This window comes from Diabrotica undecimpunctata, chromosome 7, assembly GCF_040954645.1.
Source record: "Diabrotica undecimpunctata isolate CICGRU chromosome 7, icDiaUnde3, whole genome shotgun sequence".
NCBI classification, from domain to species: domain Eukaryota; kingdom Metazoa; phylum Arthropoda; class Insecta; order Coleoptera; family Chrysomelidae; genus Diabrotica; species Diabrotica undecimpunctata.
Genome location: NC_092809.1, coordinates 155156369 through 155173857, shown reverse-complemented (window position 1 = coordinate 155173857; position 17489 = coordinate 155156369). Strand labels below are relative to the sequence as shown.

Sequence of the window (17489 nt, the reverse complement as noted above, 5' to 3'; positions counted from 1 at the left end):
TACATCCAGTACTCGTAAACCCAACGAATTTGAAACAGATTCTCTCTCTGACTTCCATCCACCACATAATGATAAGTCTTATAAACTAGTACCTGTTTAGGGTCCCTTGTCCAGGATTACTGATGAAATCCACAACGGCAGCCACGGCGGAGAAGCGGAGCTTCGGTACGGTGCGGATGGGAAGTGACAACCCTTCTTTACAGGGTTAATATAGAATCATAACAGTAGCGTCTGATTCAGAATAGACGGCTGCAAACAGCGTCTGACCCAGATTTAGAAACTCACCAACACGCAAGGTAAGCGCGGTGTTTTAATTGCCAAATTTACCCCCTTCATGGCGAATTTCAAACGAATAGTGAATAGTGAACCCCAGGTAGGTAGATCAGTAATGGTAAGTCCTACACCCCATAAGGTCTGCCTCAAGGATTCTCGGGGAGGCAAAAATTCGCAAACGACAAAATCCAAAAAACACATATTGATGCATATTGCTACCTACAATGCGAGAAGTCTGTTGTCAGAAGAAAGACTTACAGAAATGGAGAGTGAAATGTCAAATATCAAATGGGACATAATAGGAGTCAGCGAAGTGAGAAGGAAAGGAGAAAGTCTAAAGACCCGAAGTACAGAGCATCTTTTCTACAGTATGGGTAATAAAGAAACATCAGAGGAAGGCATTGGGTTTTTTTACATAGAAAGCATAGCGATAAAATTACATCTATTAAGAAAATATCGAAAAGAGTTGCCTACTTAACATTACAACTCATGACGACGATATCTCAATAGCCCTACACGACGTACCCACATAATAAATGATAATATGTGGTGATTTCAATGCGAAAACAGGAATCAAAGCATGTCCAGAAGAAACATCACTTGGACAATTTGGACTAAATTTTTTGGAAGGAATGAAAGAGGAGAGACCTTTATTGATTTTCTCCTTCAGAAAATCTAGTCCAAATAAATAGCTTTTTCTATAAGAAACCACATAGAAGATGGACCTGGGCAAGGGCAGATAATAAAACAAAAAACGAAATTGACTTCATAGTTACGAACAAAAAAGAAATCATCCAAGACGGAACGGTCCTAAATGCATTCAACACTGGTAGCGACCATAGAATGGTAAGAGCAGAGGTTAAAATAAGCACAAAACAAGAGAGGCGCAAATTAGTAAATACGAAACCATTACCAATATGGACCCAACCTAGAGATATTAAAGAATATCAAAGCGACATCGAAACCACACTGAGAAATAGCACAGACATAACTCTCAACAAAAACATAGATGCACTAAACCAACATATTACGCAAGTCATTGAAAAAAGCATGAGAAAACACTGTCCCAGAAATAAGAATGAAGAAAAACTTAGTACTGACACCAGGAATCTGATGAAACAAAAAAATCTTATTACAGAAAGAAATGATCCATATGGAGAGCAAAAAAAAAAGATAAACAGAGAAGTCAAGAAAGCAATAAGAAAAGACTTAAGAAAGTACAATACACTAAAGATCGAATAAACCATAGAAAATAATAAAGGCCCAAAAAGTCTACGAAGACAACTAAATAATGGAAAAAGTCAGATCATTAAATTAAAAAACAAAAAGGGCGAAATAACAACAAATAGAGAGGAGCTTTTAACAATAGTAGAAGACTTCTATCTATGGAGAACTTTATAAAAGCAGACGGATGAACCAAACACAGCTAAAAGATGCAATAAGCAAAACAATATTAAATCAAGGCTATGAACTCATGCCAGAAATAACTCTCAGTGAAATTAGATAAGCGATGAATAAAATAAAATTCAATAAATCACCAGGAGATGATGGAATTGTGATCAAGGCTGTGAAGAATGGCGGTGAACCTCTAATGAGGAAAATAAAAGATCTCTTTAATCTATGTTTGACAAAGAAATCCATATCATCTGAATGGAATAGAGCCAAAACAATTCTTCTGTCCAATCAGTCTGTTAAACCATCTTTATAAACTTTTCACGAGAGTAATCACCACAAGATTGGACAAGAAATTAAACCTATATCAAAGTAGAGAACAAGCTGGATTCAAAGTAAACTTTGGAACCAACGATCACCTCCAAACAATAAAACAACTTATCGAAAAATCTATAGAATATAACAAGCCCTTAGTTTTACCATTCGTAGATTTCCACAAAGCATTCGACTCAGTAGAACTCGACAGTGTTATAGAAGTACTAAACGAGAGCCGCATTGATAGCCGATATTCGAGGCTAATATGTAATATATATAAAAATGCTACAAGCTCGATACAACTACATGCTCACATCAACCAAATAAAAATCCAAAGAGGTATCTCACAAGGAGATACGTTGTCACCTAAACTTTTCATATCGGCTTCAGAAAAACCGATCAAAACCCTCGAATGGGGTGACAAAAGAATTAATGTGGACGGAGAGATGCTACACCACCTAAGCTACGCAGACGATGTAGTCCTAATTTCAGACGATTTGGGACAAATAAAGAAAATGTTGGAAGAACTTAGTACAGCCTGTCATAAAATAGGTTTAAAAATGAATATAACAAAAACAAAATATATGACGAACTTAATACCAAGTAAACACCTTGAAATACAAAATGAAGAAATAGAACTGGTAGACAAATATATATATATATATATATATATATATATATATATATATACATATCTGGGTCACGAAATTAAGATAAATAAGGACAAACAGAAGAATAATACAAGGATGGGCATCATACGGAGCTCTTAGGAACGTCTTTAAGAGTGACATCCCAACTAATATGAAGAAAAAAGTTTTCAACCAATGCGTGCTACCGGTGAGGACCTATGGTGCAGAAACCAGAAACATTATCGCTCACAAAGAAAAACACACAAAAACTAAGAGTAGCGCAGAGAAGAATGGAGCGATTAATGATAGGGGCCACTCTGCGAGACAGGATTAGAAACGAAGATCTACGAGCTAAGACCAAAGTCATAGACGTCATTGAAAGAAACTGTAACTTAAAATGGAAATGGACTGGACACGTTGCCAGAATGAAGGACGGAAGATGGACTCGCAAACTAGTTGAATGGAGACCAAGAGCCGATAAATGTAGCAGAGGAAGACCACCAACACGATGGCAAGACGACTTACCAAAGACGACCAAAACCTGAAAACAGCAAGCACAAGATAGAACACTTTGGAGATAAACAGGGGAGGCCTATGTCCAGCAGTGGATTGAGAGAGGCTGATGATGATAAACTAGGAAAGCTTCGAAGAAGATGGACTTATGGAACCTGGATCAAGTAAAAGTAAAGAAAAATAAGTCAGTTTGGAAAAAATCTAAGTGTAATTTGAAAAGAAATTTAGGAAACTCATATTTTAATTCTCGTGGTAGAATTGTGTTTAAGAAACAATTTTTTCATGGAGTTTGTAGCTGTCAACGAAAGTGTCATTTGTTGTTATCTCTTGAACAAAGAACAAATATTTTCCAAAGTTTCTACAACTTATCTGATTTTAGTTTAGAGACTGCTTACATTATTATACAAGTAAATGTTGTTAATAAAGGACGACATACCGCAACTCAAAATCATAAGAAACGTTTTAAGACACGAATTTATACATTACCAAAAAAATTAGGTAATATGGTAACTGTTTGCAAATCATCTTTCAAAAAAACTCTGCAAGTTTCAGATGGAAGGGTCACCAGAGCTTTCTTAAACAAATCAAGAAGTTGTGAATTAATTACTCTGCTACTGGACAAAAGAGGCAAGCACCCCCCTAAAAATAAGACAACGTAAATGGATATTTAAAATATAAAAGATTTTATATTCTTTATTTAGTTTCCTACCCAGTTTGGCATTGAAATCTCTAATTACTAGTGTAAGACGATTTGTATGTTCTTCCATAGCCTTTGATATATCTTCATAAAATAGTTCGATATCTTCGTCATCATAAGCTGTCGTGGGGGCATATACCTGGATAACTTTAATAATTGATGTTATTCTTATTTTAAGTATGTTATATACCACACGATCTGATATAAGTTTGAGAATTTGGACATGCTTACTTATAGCTTTATTTATTATAAATCCTACTACAAATTTACTATTCTTTTCATTTCCTTTATAATATAGTATATTACCGGATTTTAGCTGTATTCGGGTTTCTTCTTTTCGTCGAGTTTCTGATAGGCCTATGATATCCCATTTTATGTTTGTTAATTCTTCTTCCAGTTCATGTACTTTTTCATCCGTGGACATTGACCTAATATTGTATGTCCCTATTGACAGGTTGACGGATTTTTTTTATTTATGTTGTGCTCGTCTTAGTGAGTTTTTGTTTTTATCTATCAAAAGCGAATTATTGCCTCCCCCAGATACCGTGAGGCAGACCTTTGAGGTGTTGGATTCAGAAATTTTCTTAACCATCTGGAGATCATTTCCTTTTGTTTCATTATTTTACATGATAAAAGTAGGGGGGGTAATGGCAGTTAAAACACCACGCTTGCCAGGCGGGTTGGTGAGTTAGTTATCATCCACCCATTTTGGGTCAGACGCTGTTTGTAGCCGACCACTCTGGATCAGACGCTACATTTAATTTTATACTAACCCTAAAATCGGAGGTGCCACTTCCGCCATACACACTGTACCGAAGATGTTCTTCTCCTCCATGGATACCGTTGTAGTCTACAGTGGTATGGTGACAAATATAATACTTTGATTACAGAATATAGCTAACCTGAACTAAACTGCATATATAACAAAAATATGTCTGGTGGCTGTAGTTCCAGTATACTTCGCAAGAAGATTTTAAGAAGGAACAGACCTACGACTTAAATATTTTATATTGGTATCATGTGACATCGCTTACTTGACATGAAAGACGTGCATCGGTATTTATACTATACCAACTGTTTATCATATAATAACATATATAACACAATAATTTTGATAACTTAATAAGTATACTTTTTCCATCGTCAATTTGCCAAGCGTCGGCTTTTGAGATTCTTTGATGTCAATGCCGACCATTGGCGTGGAAATTAGGAAAAGGGATCAGATATTAAACGCATATTTCAAGAAAAATCATATAATTTTTATTAATTTTTACATAATTATATTCAGGAAAATTTCTCAATTTTTGGGCAGAAATTGTTTAAACAATTTTTTAAACAAATTCAAAATATCACCTTTTGTGCTCCAAGAAATATTTTTTAGGTTTTTGGGTGACTCTAAATAAGATCTATGTCATTTTTCTCAAAAGTTAATAGTTTTGGAGATATAGGCGATTTAAAATCCGATAAATGCGATACCTAATATGCATTTTCGAGGCTTGAAAAATATGTAAATGAGTATTTTTGAGATTCAAGAGTATCTAAACTAAAGTATCAACATTGATTTTGGTGAGAAATCGGAGCAATATTTTCCGTAGCAGAAAAAGGTGATCTTTTGAATTTGAATTGTTTCCGGCAAAAATGTCCGGCACCCTTCAACCTTCGATTTGTTTAAACGGGGCATTTTTGAATATGACTCTTCACAGGACAGAATCAGTTTTTTTTTCAAATGGGAGCGGGCTCACAACATCGAACTTTAATTCTTTCAAATTAAAGCTTGTTAATTTTAGTGATTTATAAGAATATTGGACTTATTATTTAGTTTTTACATAAACCATAATATTTTTTTACAATTATCTGTAAATAATGGCTCATTTTGTCAGAAAATTTTAAAAGATTGTCTATCCAGCAATTAAGATAGTCAACTGAAATTTAATTTTTAAACACGGCCTACTGTTAATGCACAAACAGGGTGAATCTTCAATATTTTGCTTCGAGTTAGAGATATCTGAAAAAGTTATTTGGAAAAGATGTTCCAAATATTATTATAACCCCACATAACAAAGTTTTATGTCAAAATTCGCTTTTTTACTTTTTTCATTAATTGAAGAGCTTATTTCCAAAGTGTCTTAAATCCAAAATTTCGATTTTTTAAATTTTCTTTTTTTAAACTTTATAGATTTCTTCAAGTCTAGAATAAAGTTATATGTACCAAAACAACTTCTTATTTACCATTTAAAAGTGCATATGAAAATTGTAAAATTGTATAATTTGTATGTTAAATTTGTATGAAAATCTGTAATTTCATGGATTTCATTATATGGATGTAAGACACTTTGGAAATAAGCTCTTCAATTGTAGTCAGGATTCTAAAACGGACAGTTGGCTGTCCCGAGATGCATCTTTAGACAGCCAATTGTAGATTTAGGATCGAGATTACAAATAATACTGAAAAACTAAAATTGCGAATTTTGTCATGAAATTTGGTATGTGCGGTTACAATAAGTGGAACAACTTTTCCAAATAAGTTTTTCCGATTTCTCTAACGCGAAGCAAAATATCGAAAATTTACCCTGTTTGTGGATTCGCAGTAAGCCGCGTTTAAAATTTAAATTTCAGATGACTATCTTAAAAAAATGTGCACTATCAACATGTATGACTGTGCAAAATGTCAAATCTGTATGTATTTTAGTAGCTGATATATAGAGGTGTCTTCATCTTAAATGCGACACACTGTATAATAATGAATACTAGTGTTCAAGATGCATCGCGATAGCTGTAAAGAAATTAATTAGAAGGACTGAAAAGAATCGTCAGAGTCTTCTGAAGTCGAATCGTTCCCAGGTTGGATAACTATTGGTGCTATTGCCGGTAAAACAGGATATTCGTTTTCTATTTTTACAACATGAGCTTCGCAATTTTTCCACACATCGCTATTAATGCCACTAATTATTTCTCGAATATTCTCAATGGCCATTGCGCATAATGTTGGTGACTGATTATATTTTCGCAATCGTTTTTTTACGGTACCCCAAACCATTTCAATTGGATTAAAAATGCAATAGTATGAGGGTAATCGCAAAAGAGTATGGCCGTGCCTGCTGCAAATGGTGTCAATAACGTATTCGTTTTTAAAATTCCGACTTTTGATCATTCTAATTAATTCTTTCTTTACTGGAATCTTTTTAGGAACACTGATGTTTTTAAGTTGCATAAATTTTAAAATTTCGTCCTTTTTCGTGTTATTATTAGGTATTTTATTTAATATGCGGGAATGATCCGACGCATTATCCATAACAATCACTGAATTCGGCGGAATATATAATTATATTCAGGGAAATCTCTTAATTTTTCACGAATCAGTTCTAAAGTAGGCACTCTATTTTCTTTGTAAAAATTGTAAACTGTTCGCAGAATAACGTCTTTTGCAGCAGTGTCAATCCTACCCAATTTTTTATTTGGTCGCTTTCGTTTTAAGGAATGATCTGTAACTGTGCCCAATTTAATAATTGTATATATCGTCTATACCCGATTTTTTTAATACATGAATTCTCGAAACAATTGCATTATCAGCCATCCCAATATTTTCTTTTTTCAAACACTCATACATATTTAAAACTATTCTTTGGGATTGTACGTGCAAATCTTTATTTTTTAATTCGGAGCTGTCATTAACATAATTGTCATTATTTATTGATAACACAGAAGTTGATGCATCTTAAAAAATGCCATCCTAGAAAAATATAATATTACTTATAACTTATATTACCTATACCTTATAATAAGCCTCCGCCTCTGCAAAAGGAAATATTTTAGGGTGTCACATACCCAGACAAACAGGTGTTTATTAGAATTTACGGCTTTGCGCTTCGCGCTGTTGCCATAATGCATGAGTTTAAAATTAGTGAATATAACCTTAATACCATTATAAATATATCTGCAATTTTTCATGTTTCCGGGTAAGGTATAAAATCAATGAAATTTGGAAAAAAATAATACAATTCTTGAAACCGTTTTTGAGAACTTGGATTCTAAGTTGTCTGATTTCTTAAAAGTCGATCATTATATCTATAAAAGTATTACCGCTAAATTCACCAACAGGGCAACCTCGAACGTTCAAGTTCTCTCCAGACTACAATGTTGCCAATATTCGAAAATTACTTAGAATATAAGTAATATATACAAAGTTCACGGTTGCTTTAATTCATTAGTGAAGAGTCCATGGAAATATTAGTACCTAGTTAATTAATTTATAGATATATTTTTTGAGAATATGTTTATATTATTTTTTAAGAGTGTCGTTCGTTGACTAGCAATTTAATAATAACGAATAGGGAATAGAGAATATTTTTTAAATATAACCTTAGGAATTTTAGGAAATATGTCTGACAACCTTGATTTGAAAGGCGGTCTCTTTGATACCAGAATGAGACATGTTTATGTTGGAAAATTATTAGTGGATGTACTATACTAGTTAGTGTAAAGGCAAATTTCTATACGGAATTGAATCTTTAATTAATGCCTTTTTACCAACATGCCATTAAAAAAGAATTTAAGTACGCACCTGAATGTTTTACGCCATATACAAGATTGAACAGTAGAAGTCTAACTTTATTAGATGAAAACAGAATGGATTTTCTAAAGTTCATTACAACATGTATTGTGGTGAGAACATCGTGCTGCATCACTCTCAGTTAGTAATTCTCTGTAAGATGTTCACGCAATGCAATTTCATTAAGGGATCTAAACTTAGATATGGTAATTAACAATAAAGTTGTGATTACTATGTCAAAGAAACTGCACGTCTTTCCATTTAAGTTCTAATTAATGCCATCGTATTGCAGAATTCAAAGTACAGTATACTAACTGTAAGTTGCTGTAAGTACCTTTGACATCTTCGCAAAGTTTTCACTTATTAGGCAAAGTTATTATGATGTATCTTAAATTTAAAGGTTGTAAACTTAAGCCTAAAAAATACTGTTTTGCTTCATATTTTTTATAAAATAAATCTTTTTTCAGAAAATAATTTTTCTACAAGCAAATGAATTTTAGAAAACTGTTTTCTTTTCATGAATTCCTGAATTTGTTTTATATGTTTCAGAGATATTACAATTATATAATGGATTTAAGTAAAATTTGATGGGTTCGAGATGTTTGTTTTTTTGAAAATCCTATTATAAATTAATCCAGAAAAAGTATATGAAAGGAAAGTAAGGTTGTACAAAGATTTTTCAGCTGACCACAAAATGCTATAACGTTGCAGCAAGTATTGAAGCAAAGCTTTTATACTGTATTACTTTTTACCCTATAGTAAAATTCTGAGACGAGCGTCACGGAACCAGCACCACAAAAAGGCGTCACGTGTTACAACATTTTGAAACAACTTTATAACTGAAGTGAATTCAAGGTCACTGCCTTGTCTTTGTCCAAAACTTTTTAAACAAGTGAAAATAAATAATATTTTTTCAAATATTTATTGCTTGGAAAATGGTACACCCCAATAATTCATGATCACTCCAATATTATTTCTAGTGGCAATAAATGATATAAACAAAAATATTCAAGCACCCTTACAAGTCCGTTTATACGCTGAGGACGTAGTGGTATTGCACAACAGGTCATTTCAACTAAACACAGTATCGATTTCACGAATACCAAAATACTGTGCAAGCAACAAAATTATCACAAGCGATCCATCTTTGAAATGTGCCAAATTCTAAAATATCCAGCGTCTCTAAATAAAAGAACCGACATCGACAACGCCAGATATATCACTCTTTTATCATACAAAACAAATAAAAAAGCCTCTTACAGGGGTTAACATAAAATAAATGAACAATATTACTCTTTTACAGTTTTTATTGTGTTTTTTTTTTCTCGTTTAGTCAACTAAGTTTTAATGTCAAGTTATCGTAGAGTTTTAATAACATCTAAAAAACCTACAAATTGTTTTTATAAGAATGAACATTTTTAGTTGTTTACTTATATTCTAAGATCATTTCTGTTTGTGGATAACTGATGATGCCTTTAAAAATAAAATAAAATCGAAACGTATTCTAGTAGATCAATGAAGTAGTTGACGACTTTCATTTGCCTATTATTAACCGATCAAACCTCTGCAATTCAACCATTGAATATGTTTTAAATTTAATTAACGGTCGTACCCTTTGCAATATACAGTGTGTAAAAGCCAAATGGAATAAATTCATTATTTAGGTTACTGTACATATTTATAAAAAATCCCGAAACACGTCAAATTTAAATTATAACTTGACCTTCTTTAACGTGAAAATTCAACCTCTACCTTCAACCCCCTTAGAATGACAGGTACAATCCCCAATTTTTAAAATAGGAAGTATAGGCTTGTGATATATCGTTTGAAAGGTCTTTTCATTCTCCATTCAAAAATGTTGTCGCTTTCAAGTTTATTAAGATTAGTTAAGATAAAATAAATTAAAATCATGTGGTTACCGAAATTCGCTAAAATATACTTGATAATGAAAAAGTGAACAAAAACCATAGCAATGTGGTTTTTAGATGGTAACCATTAAAAAACTTTAAAGAGTTTCCGTGGCAACGTTATTTTAACACGCATTAGTAAATTGTTTTATTTAAGTTGTCAGTATTTTAATTTAAGTAAAAAGTTCGTTCAATTCAATTCTGAAAAATGGTTAGATTAACGGAAATGCATAAAATAACAGTTTTACAAATGATTGGTTACGGAGATAACACCCGAACACAACAAGAAGTAACTCGCCTATTTCATGAGAAATTTCCTAATTTACCGCCTATATCCCAAGGAACAATAAGTAAAATAGAGAAGCATTTTCGCGAGTTTGGTCATGTAAGGCAGATAAAAAAAGCAGCTGCCAATGCACTGAGTGATGAACTCAAATTAGAGGTGTTGCTTGAGTTTCAGGAATATCCACATACATCGAGTAGACAGGCATCCACTACACTCAATGCTAGCCATACATCGATAGTAAACATATTAAAAGAAAATAAATTGCATCCCTATAAGATGATACGTACTCGGTAGCTCATGGAAGACGATTTTGATAGGAGAACTTTTTTTGTGAGCAAATGATGGACATGTTGGATAACAATATTATCCAATTAGAAGACGTTATGTTTTCTGATGAGTGTACTTTTTCACTTAACGGTCATGCTAATCGGCAAAATTGCCGCTACTGGGCCACGGAAAATCCTCACTGGATGAGAGAAGAACACACTCAATACCCTCAAAAGGTTAATGTTTGGGCAGGGATTGTAGGAAACAATATCATTGGTCCCTTTTTCATTGAGGGCAACTTGAATGACAACAATTATTTGGCACTATTTCAAAATTATATCATTCCAACGTTGGCAAATTTATATCCTGATCCAGGAAACTCTCAAGTTCCAGCGAATACGATATGGTTTCAGCAGGATGGAGCACCACCACATTACCAACTTAATGTCCGGCAGTACCTCGATACAATATTTCCCAATAGGTGGATAGGGAGGCGAGGATCGATTGAATGGCCAGCGCGATCACCTGATCTTACATTATTAGATTTCTTTTTATGGGGATATGTGAAGAGTCATGTGTACATAACTAAACCTTCTGATTTAAATTATTTAAAACAACGAATAACGCTTGCGATTAGGTCTATCACGCCTGTTATGATAAATAATGTTAGAAGACAGTTTTATTTGAGATTAGGACGTTGCCAAGACGTTCGCGGTGAACATTTTGAACATCTACTTCATTAACATTCATAGTTCTTTTTCGTGTTCTACATTTTAATTTATTTTATCTTAACTAATCTTAATAAACTTGAAAGCGACAACATTTTTGAAAGGAGAATGAAAAGACCTTTCAAACGATATATCACAAGCCTATACTTCCTATTTTAAAAATTGGGGGTTGTACCTGTCATTCTAAGGGGATTGAAGGTAGGGGTTGCATTTTCACGTTAAAGAATGTCAAGTCATAATTTAAATTTGACGTGTTTCGGGATTTTTTATAAATATGTACAGTAACCTAAATAATGAATTTATTCCATTTGGCTTTTACACACTGTATAAACATATATACTGTTATGATCCATTTATCCGCCAAAGATAAAATTAAAATTACTAAATAGACCATCTAAATAGATTTTCAAGATATCCTGGAGAGTTGTTATGCTATGTAAAATTAAAAATAATATTGGTTTGCTCTTAATATATTTCAAATTATAAAACATAATAATTCGAAATATTTCAACTGATAAACTATGAAAGATATTTCAAAGAAATGAAAGTCCATTATTTTTGGATTACCTGTAGTAAACAAAATTTAAGATATGCATAAATTATTTTCTTTGTAAAATATATTTGAGTGAACGTAGTGAATTGAACAATACGACCGGGTTTTCCAAATGGACTTGTACAGTGAATAAAGACAATAGGGTAGAATTTAGAAATTAGATTTCTCCGTTAGTTTTTAAGAATTTGTAGAAACGATTAACATGTTAATAGCTTTTAGGAAAGTTATAATTGTAGTTAAGGTTGTTGTTTGTTATCTAAATGGGGATAAATATAACGAACTTTGATTGGCAAAGAGTGAAAAAAAGTGGGAGAGATAGATGAATGAGAGTTTAGCTAGATTTTAGAGGAAAAAAAGATCATGAGTTGTTTTCCAAGGGTGCAAGGCGAACAGTCGTAGTTCTTTGGCCGTTCCCAAATGATAGTAAGCATTAGACGTGAATGTTTGTGAGTTTTCGTGGACTAAGTGTATCCTGACGGAAGCTGATCCAATAAAATATTGTAAGTCATACTTTTCTACTTATATATTCCAAGAGTCACTGTTCAGGCCGGAACGAGAGATTCAGTTTATCGAGAGAAGAAGAAGCTAGCGTTTTTTTTTGTGAACGATACGTGCATCTGAAGGAGATCATTGAAGACGAGAGGCTCGCAATAATTTGTTGTAAGATTGCTGATTACCTAGGGAACTGCTAAGAATAGATAATGTAGGCTACAAGGAACAAGGATTTGGATAACTCATCATCAGAGAGATAGTTTTTTTTTCATTCGTCAGTTTTTCTTTATCAATAAAGTTTTTTTTTTAATTGCTTCAGAAAAGATAGAAATATTTATCAGGAGATATAGAACAACAATTTTGATTTGAAATTTTAATTTATATAGTGTATAACATTAAATTTTGAAGGTTCACGTACGTAGAACAAAATTTTGATAATCCTTATATGAGATAATTTTTGGTTTAAGATATTTGAGTGTGAATTTTATTTCAATATATAATTTTGTATCATATATGACTATTATTCCGATATTCCTTAGACCTTACCTATCATATGTAAAGCATAGATATTGAAGCACGAATATAACCCTGAGATAAGAGAATTAAATAGTGTGATAAAATCATAATTGCATCATTTAAATAAGTTTATTTAATTAATTAATTAGCTAATTAATTGCTTGGCGCAACTCTGACTTCTAATATCACATTAATACATATACATATGCACACTCAGTGACAGCTTTATTGTTAAATGTATGCAGCAAAAATGTTATTAACTTCATTATACATTGTTTATTAGGTACCAAAAGTTTTAAAGATTAAAGACTATTGTATTACCTATTAAGTATATTGATTTTCTTAATAACTTAGCGAAAGTTGCTATTCCGCATTATTAACCTGTCTAAATAATTCGGAAGTTTTTGAAACACAAAGCCAAACTTTTCATTGTTCTAACTTGTTTAACATAGAAGGTAGAATATTAATGGAGCTAAATTTCAACTAATAAGTAATATTTAAGAGAATGTCTATAGTTCATCAAAGCTGCCACTCAATTAATTATGTATAAGAAATTTTACAAAATAAATGAATTCCATCTTTGAGTTTCCTTTACCGAATTTGCTATTTATAATTATAGTTTCAGAAGATTTATCAGAAACGAGAGTAACTAAAATATACTTTATTTGAACAAAAATACCTTACAGGAGATCTTAAAAAATAGTTAAAAAATTTTTTAATTAGTTATCACAAAAATTTATCCTAAAAAAATATTGCATTAAGTTAATTATAAATGAATGCCACAAATATATTTTTTTTTTAACTTAAGCCAAAGTAGTTATGTAATTTATTACAAAAATAAAACTTTTAATTAAAGGTATTTGACCGGTCAGAGGCTTCTCTACGAATATTGTATAATAGTCGATATTGTTATCATCTTTGTATCCAAATGATATGCATAGTATGATACTACTATCGGCTTACAGCGTTCTCCGACGCCTTCCGACTCCTAACCGCCATTCTTCTCTATTTAACCATAGGCCTGGAGGGATTTCTCTTTCCTCTAGTTCTTTTTCAATTCCCTCTCTCCAGCTTTTTCTCGGCCTTCCTCTTTTCCTTCTCCCTTGTGGTGTCCACGTCAAAATCTGTTTTGGAATCCTGTCATCTGGCATTCTCTGTACATGGCCGTACCATATTAACTGTTTTGTTTTTATGTCATCAACTATTGTATGCTTGACTCCCATCATTTCACGTATTCTCTCATTTGGTATCCGATCTCTTCTTGATTTTCCTGCTGCTCTTCTCCAGAAGTCCATTTCTGTTGCTAGTAACAGTTTCTCTGTTCTTTGTTTCATTTGCCAAACTTCGCTGCCATATGTGATTACACTTTTAAGTATGGTGTTGTATATGAGTGGTTTGTTCGCTTTAGATATTGTTTGGTCCCACAGAATTCCGTTAATCATGGATATGGCTTTTCTACCCTATATGTTTCTGTCTTTTATAGCAGCATCGAGTGTTCCATCTTGAGTTATCTTCATACCCAGGTACTTGTATTCATCACAGTTTCTAATTTCTACCCCGTCGTCTAATATAATGGACTGTTTTGTCCCTCCAATACACATGGCTTCAGTTTTCTTAATGTTGACTTCGAGACTCCATTTGTTATATTTTTCTATAAGCTTCTGAGTCATGTAACTCAAGTCGTCATGATCCTGAGCAATCAGTATTTGGTCATCAGCAAAACATAAGGTGTACAGTGTAGTCTCGTCATTGAGAGGAATTCCCATGCCATTACATTTTCTTTTCCACAGCTTGAGTGCTTGTTCCAGATAAATTTTGAAAAGGGTAGGCGAAATACAGCAACCCTGCTTTAGTCCTTTCGTGACCTTAAATCCTTCAGATATCCTTGATCCAGTTTTAATTTTTGCAGTCGTTCCATTATACAGACTTTGGACTGCTTTGATAAGACCATGCTTAATGTTGGTTTGCTGTAGGGTTGACCATAGTTTACTTAGGGGTACACTGTCATATGCTTTTTGTAAGTCTACGTACATCAGGTGAACTTCTTTATTGACGGCTGTTTTTTTTTTCAATAACTTGCGTAATAGAGTACAGGTGGTCTACTGTGGATCGCCCAGCTCTAAAACCAGCTTGTTCCTCTGCTTCGTAATCTCTATAGTCATTTTCTATTTTGTTCTTAATAAGTTTTCCATACATCCTACTTATTGTGCTGTTTATCGCAATTACTCTGTAATTTTCACACTGATCCTTGCTGCCCTTTTTGTGGATAGTTGACATGATAGATAATTTCCACTCTTTTGGTAATTCGGCTCCATTCAAGCAGTCTTGAAAGAGTATGATGATATCGTTAATAATGTTTTCTTCATCGACCATAACAATTATAGCAATTACTTTTTTTTTTAATTAAACTTTTGAAGAAAAATATTTTTATACTTTTTCGGCCTTATTCACATTTTTTAAATAATGTAAAACATATACTGATGAAAGTTAATGCACAAAATAACAATTTTAAATACAAATAATAGTAATTTATGCAACAAGCGCATAAATAGGTATGTTTTTCACTAATGGAAAGATTGACACCATATATGTATGTGTTGCAATAAATATTTTTTTACATCCCTATACAAATACTAAAACCAAAATCGATATTTGGAACATTTTAATTAAACATATTCAGTTAATTACATCTAGTGATGGATATATAATCATTGAATTGGAAATTATGGACATTATTTAAAAAAAAAAAATGAACTACATATGAATATTTGTTTCATTTCGCAATGTAAATATTGAAAACTCATAGACGGGTGGCTTTTGTCGAAAAAGTCAATTTCGTACAAACTAGGCAAAAACTTGTTTTAATCGATAGAATATGATGCCAATATGCAATGTTTAAAAGTTTGCCACAAACTTTTCATGGAAATCTATTTATTTATAAAAAAATTTAAATATATTATAAGAAATTGCTTGTTTAACTTCGAAGCTACTTTTTTTAACTTGGGATATTTCAAGACTTTTAAGTAAAATGCTTACTTTAAGCATAAAATTTTGGTTGCAGAACCTCAAAGAGCGGTAATCTTCTATAAAGCTTATATAAAATCAATAATTGATTATGGTTGTATACTTTATGGAACAGCCAATAAAACAAATCTACATAAGCTGGATATTATACAAAACAAATCACTCAGAATATATCTGGGAGCAATGAAATCTACACCAGTTGTGAACCTCCATTAGAACTGAGAAGATCATTTTTAGCTAAAAAAATAATTATTAAGTCGCTAAAGAAAAACTCACCATTCATTAGCAGCATATATAAGTTAAACGAAGACGACCTAACTAAGCCTTTTTGGATTCATAAAAACTCTCCTCCTATTTGTGATGGATTAAGATACGTGACCTAAAAACCACAAACAAAGGTAGGGACCGACTACTTTGATCACTTTGGTTCTTGTGATGTGAATATACCCTTTTATTCGGAGTTAGCATCATAAATCTAATTTTAGGGGAATATCCAAAATACGTCACTATATACACTGATGGATCAAAAATACTGATGGTACAGGTTGCGCTTTTGTAATACGTTAACGTATACAGAAAAAATATAAGTTAAACAAAAACACATCTATTTTCACAGCTGAGGCAATAGCAATTCTAAAAGCACTAGAATATGTTCATCACGAAGAGGATCAGAATGCTATAATCTTTTCCGATTCACTTTCCGTTCTTAAAATTTTAAAATCAAATTCAAACACAACCAATGACAATATTTTTAGCATCCAAGCAATACTTAAACATTTACAAGGTCAAAATAAATATATAAAATTCTTCTCGGTCAAAGCACACGCAGGAATAACAAACAATGAAATTGCAGATCAAATTGCCAAAGAAAGTATAGTAATGGTGGAACAACTAAATTACGAATTGACCATAGATGAACAAATAATCATAGCATAACAGAGAATGGTGAAGAAATGGTTCTATTTATGACAAGAATGAAATCAAATTAAGGAGAAATCCTTGGTACAATGAGTACGATTACAGGTCGAAAAAGTATAACTACTATCAGCATAATGAAGTTTGGTCACACATGTTATCCAGCACATTTATTTAAAATAAATAACTTGAGAGTGATCTTTGTGAAGCCTGTAATAAAATCGGTGACCTGGATCACATCTTTTTTGATTGTTTAAAATATAGAGCTCAATCTAATGAGCTTTTCAGAACACTTTTAAAATTAAACATTGAAAGCCCATATAATATACTGCATCTTCTTGCTTTAGACAGAAAAGAAATTTACGATTATTTGCTGTCTTTCGTCAGAACAATGAATATACAAATATAACCTTTGTTAATACCTGATGTCTTT

At 32.3% G+C, this 17489-nt stretch overlaps 1 protein-coding gene across 1 annotated transcript; it reads left to right on the top strand.

The window, feature by feature from the left end:
- Positions 1–388: 388 nt before the first annotated feature.
- Positions 389–17077, top strand: LOC140446691 (uncharacterized). The gene is made up of 4 exons (XM_072539287.1): positions 389–647; positions 944–1490; positions 1994–2511; positions 16758–17077. Exons 1-4 carry the CDS (start codon positions 389–391, stop codon positions 17075–17077), a joined length of 1644 nt encoding a protein of 547 aa, XP_072395388.1.
- The last annotated feature ends 412 nt before the right edge of the window (positions 17078–17489 follow it).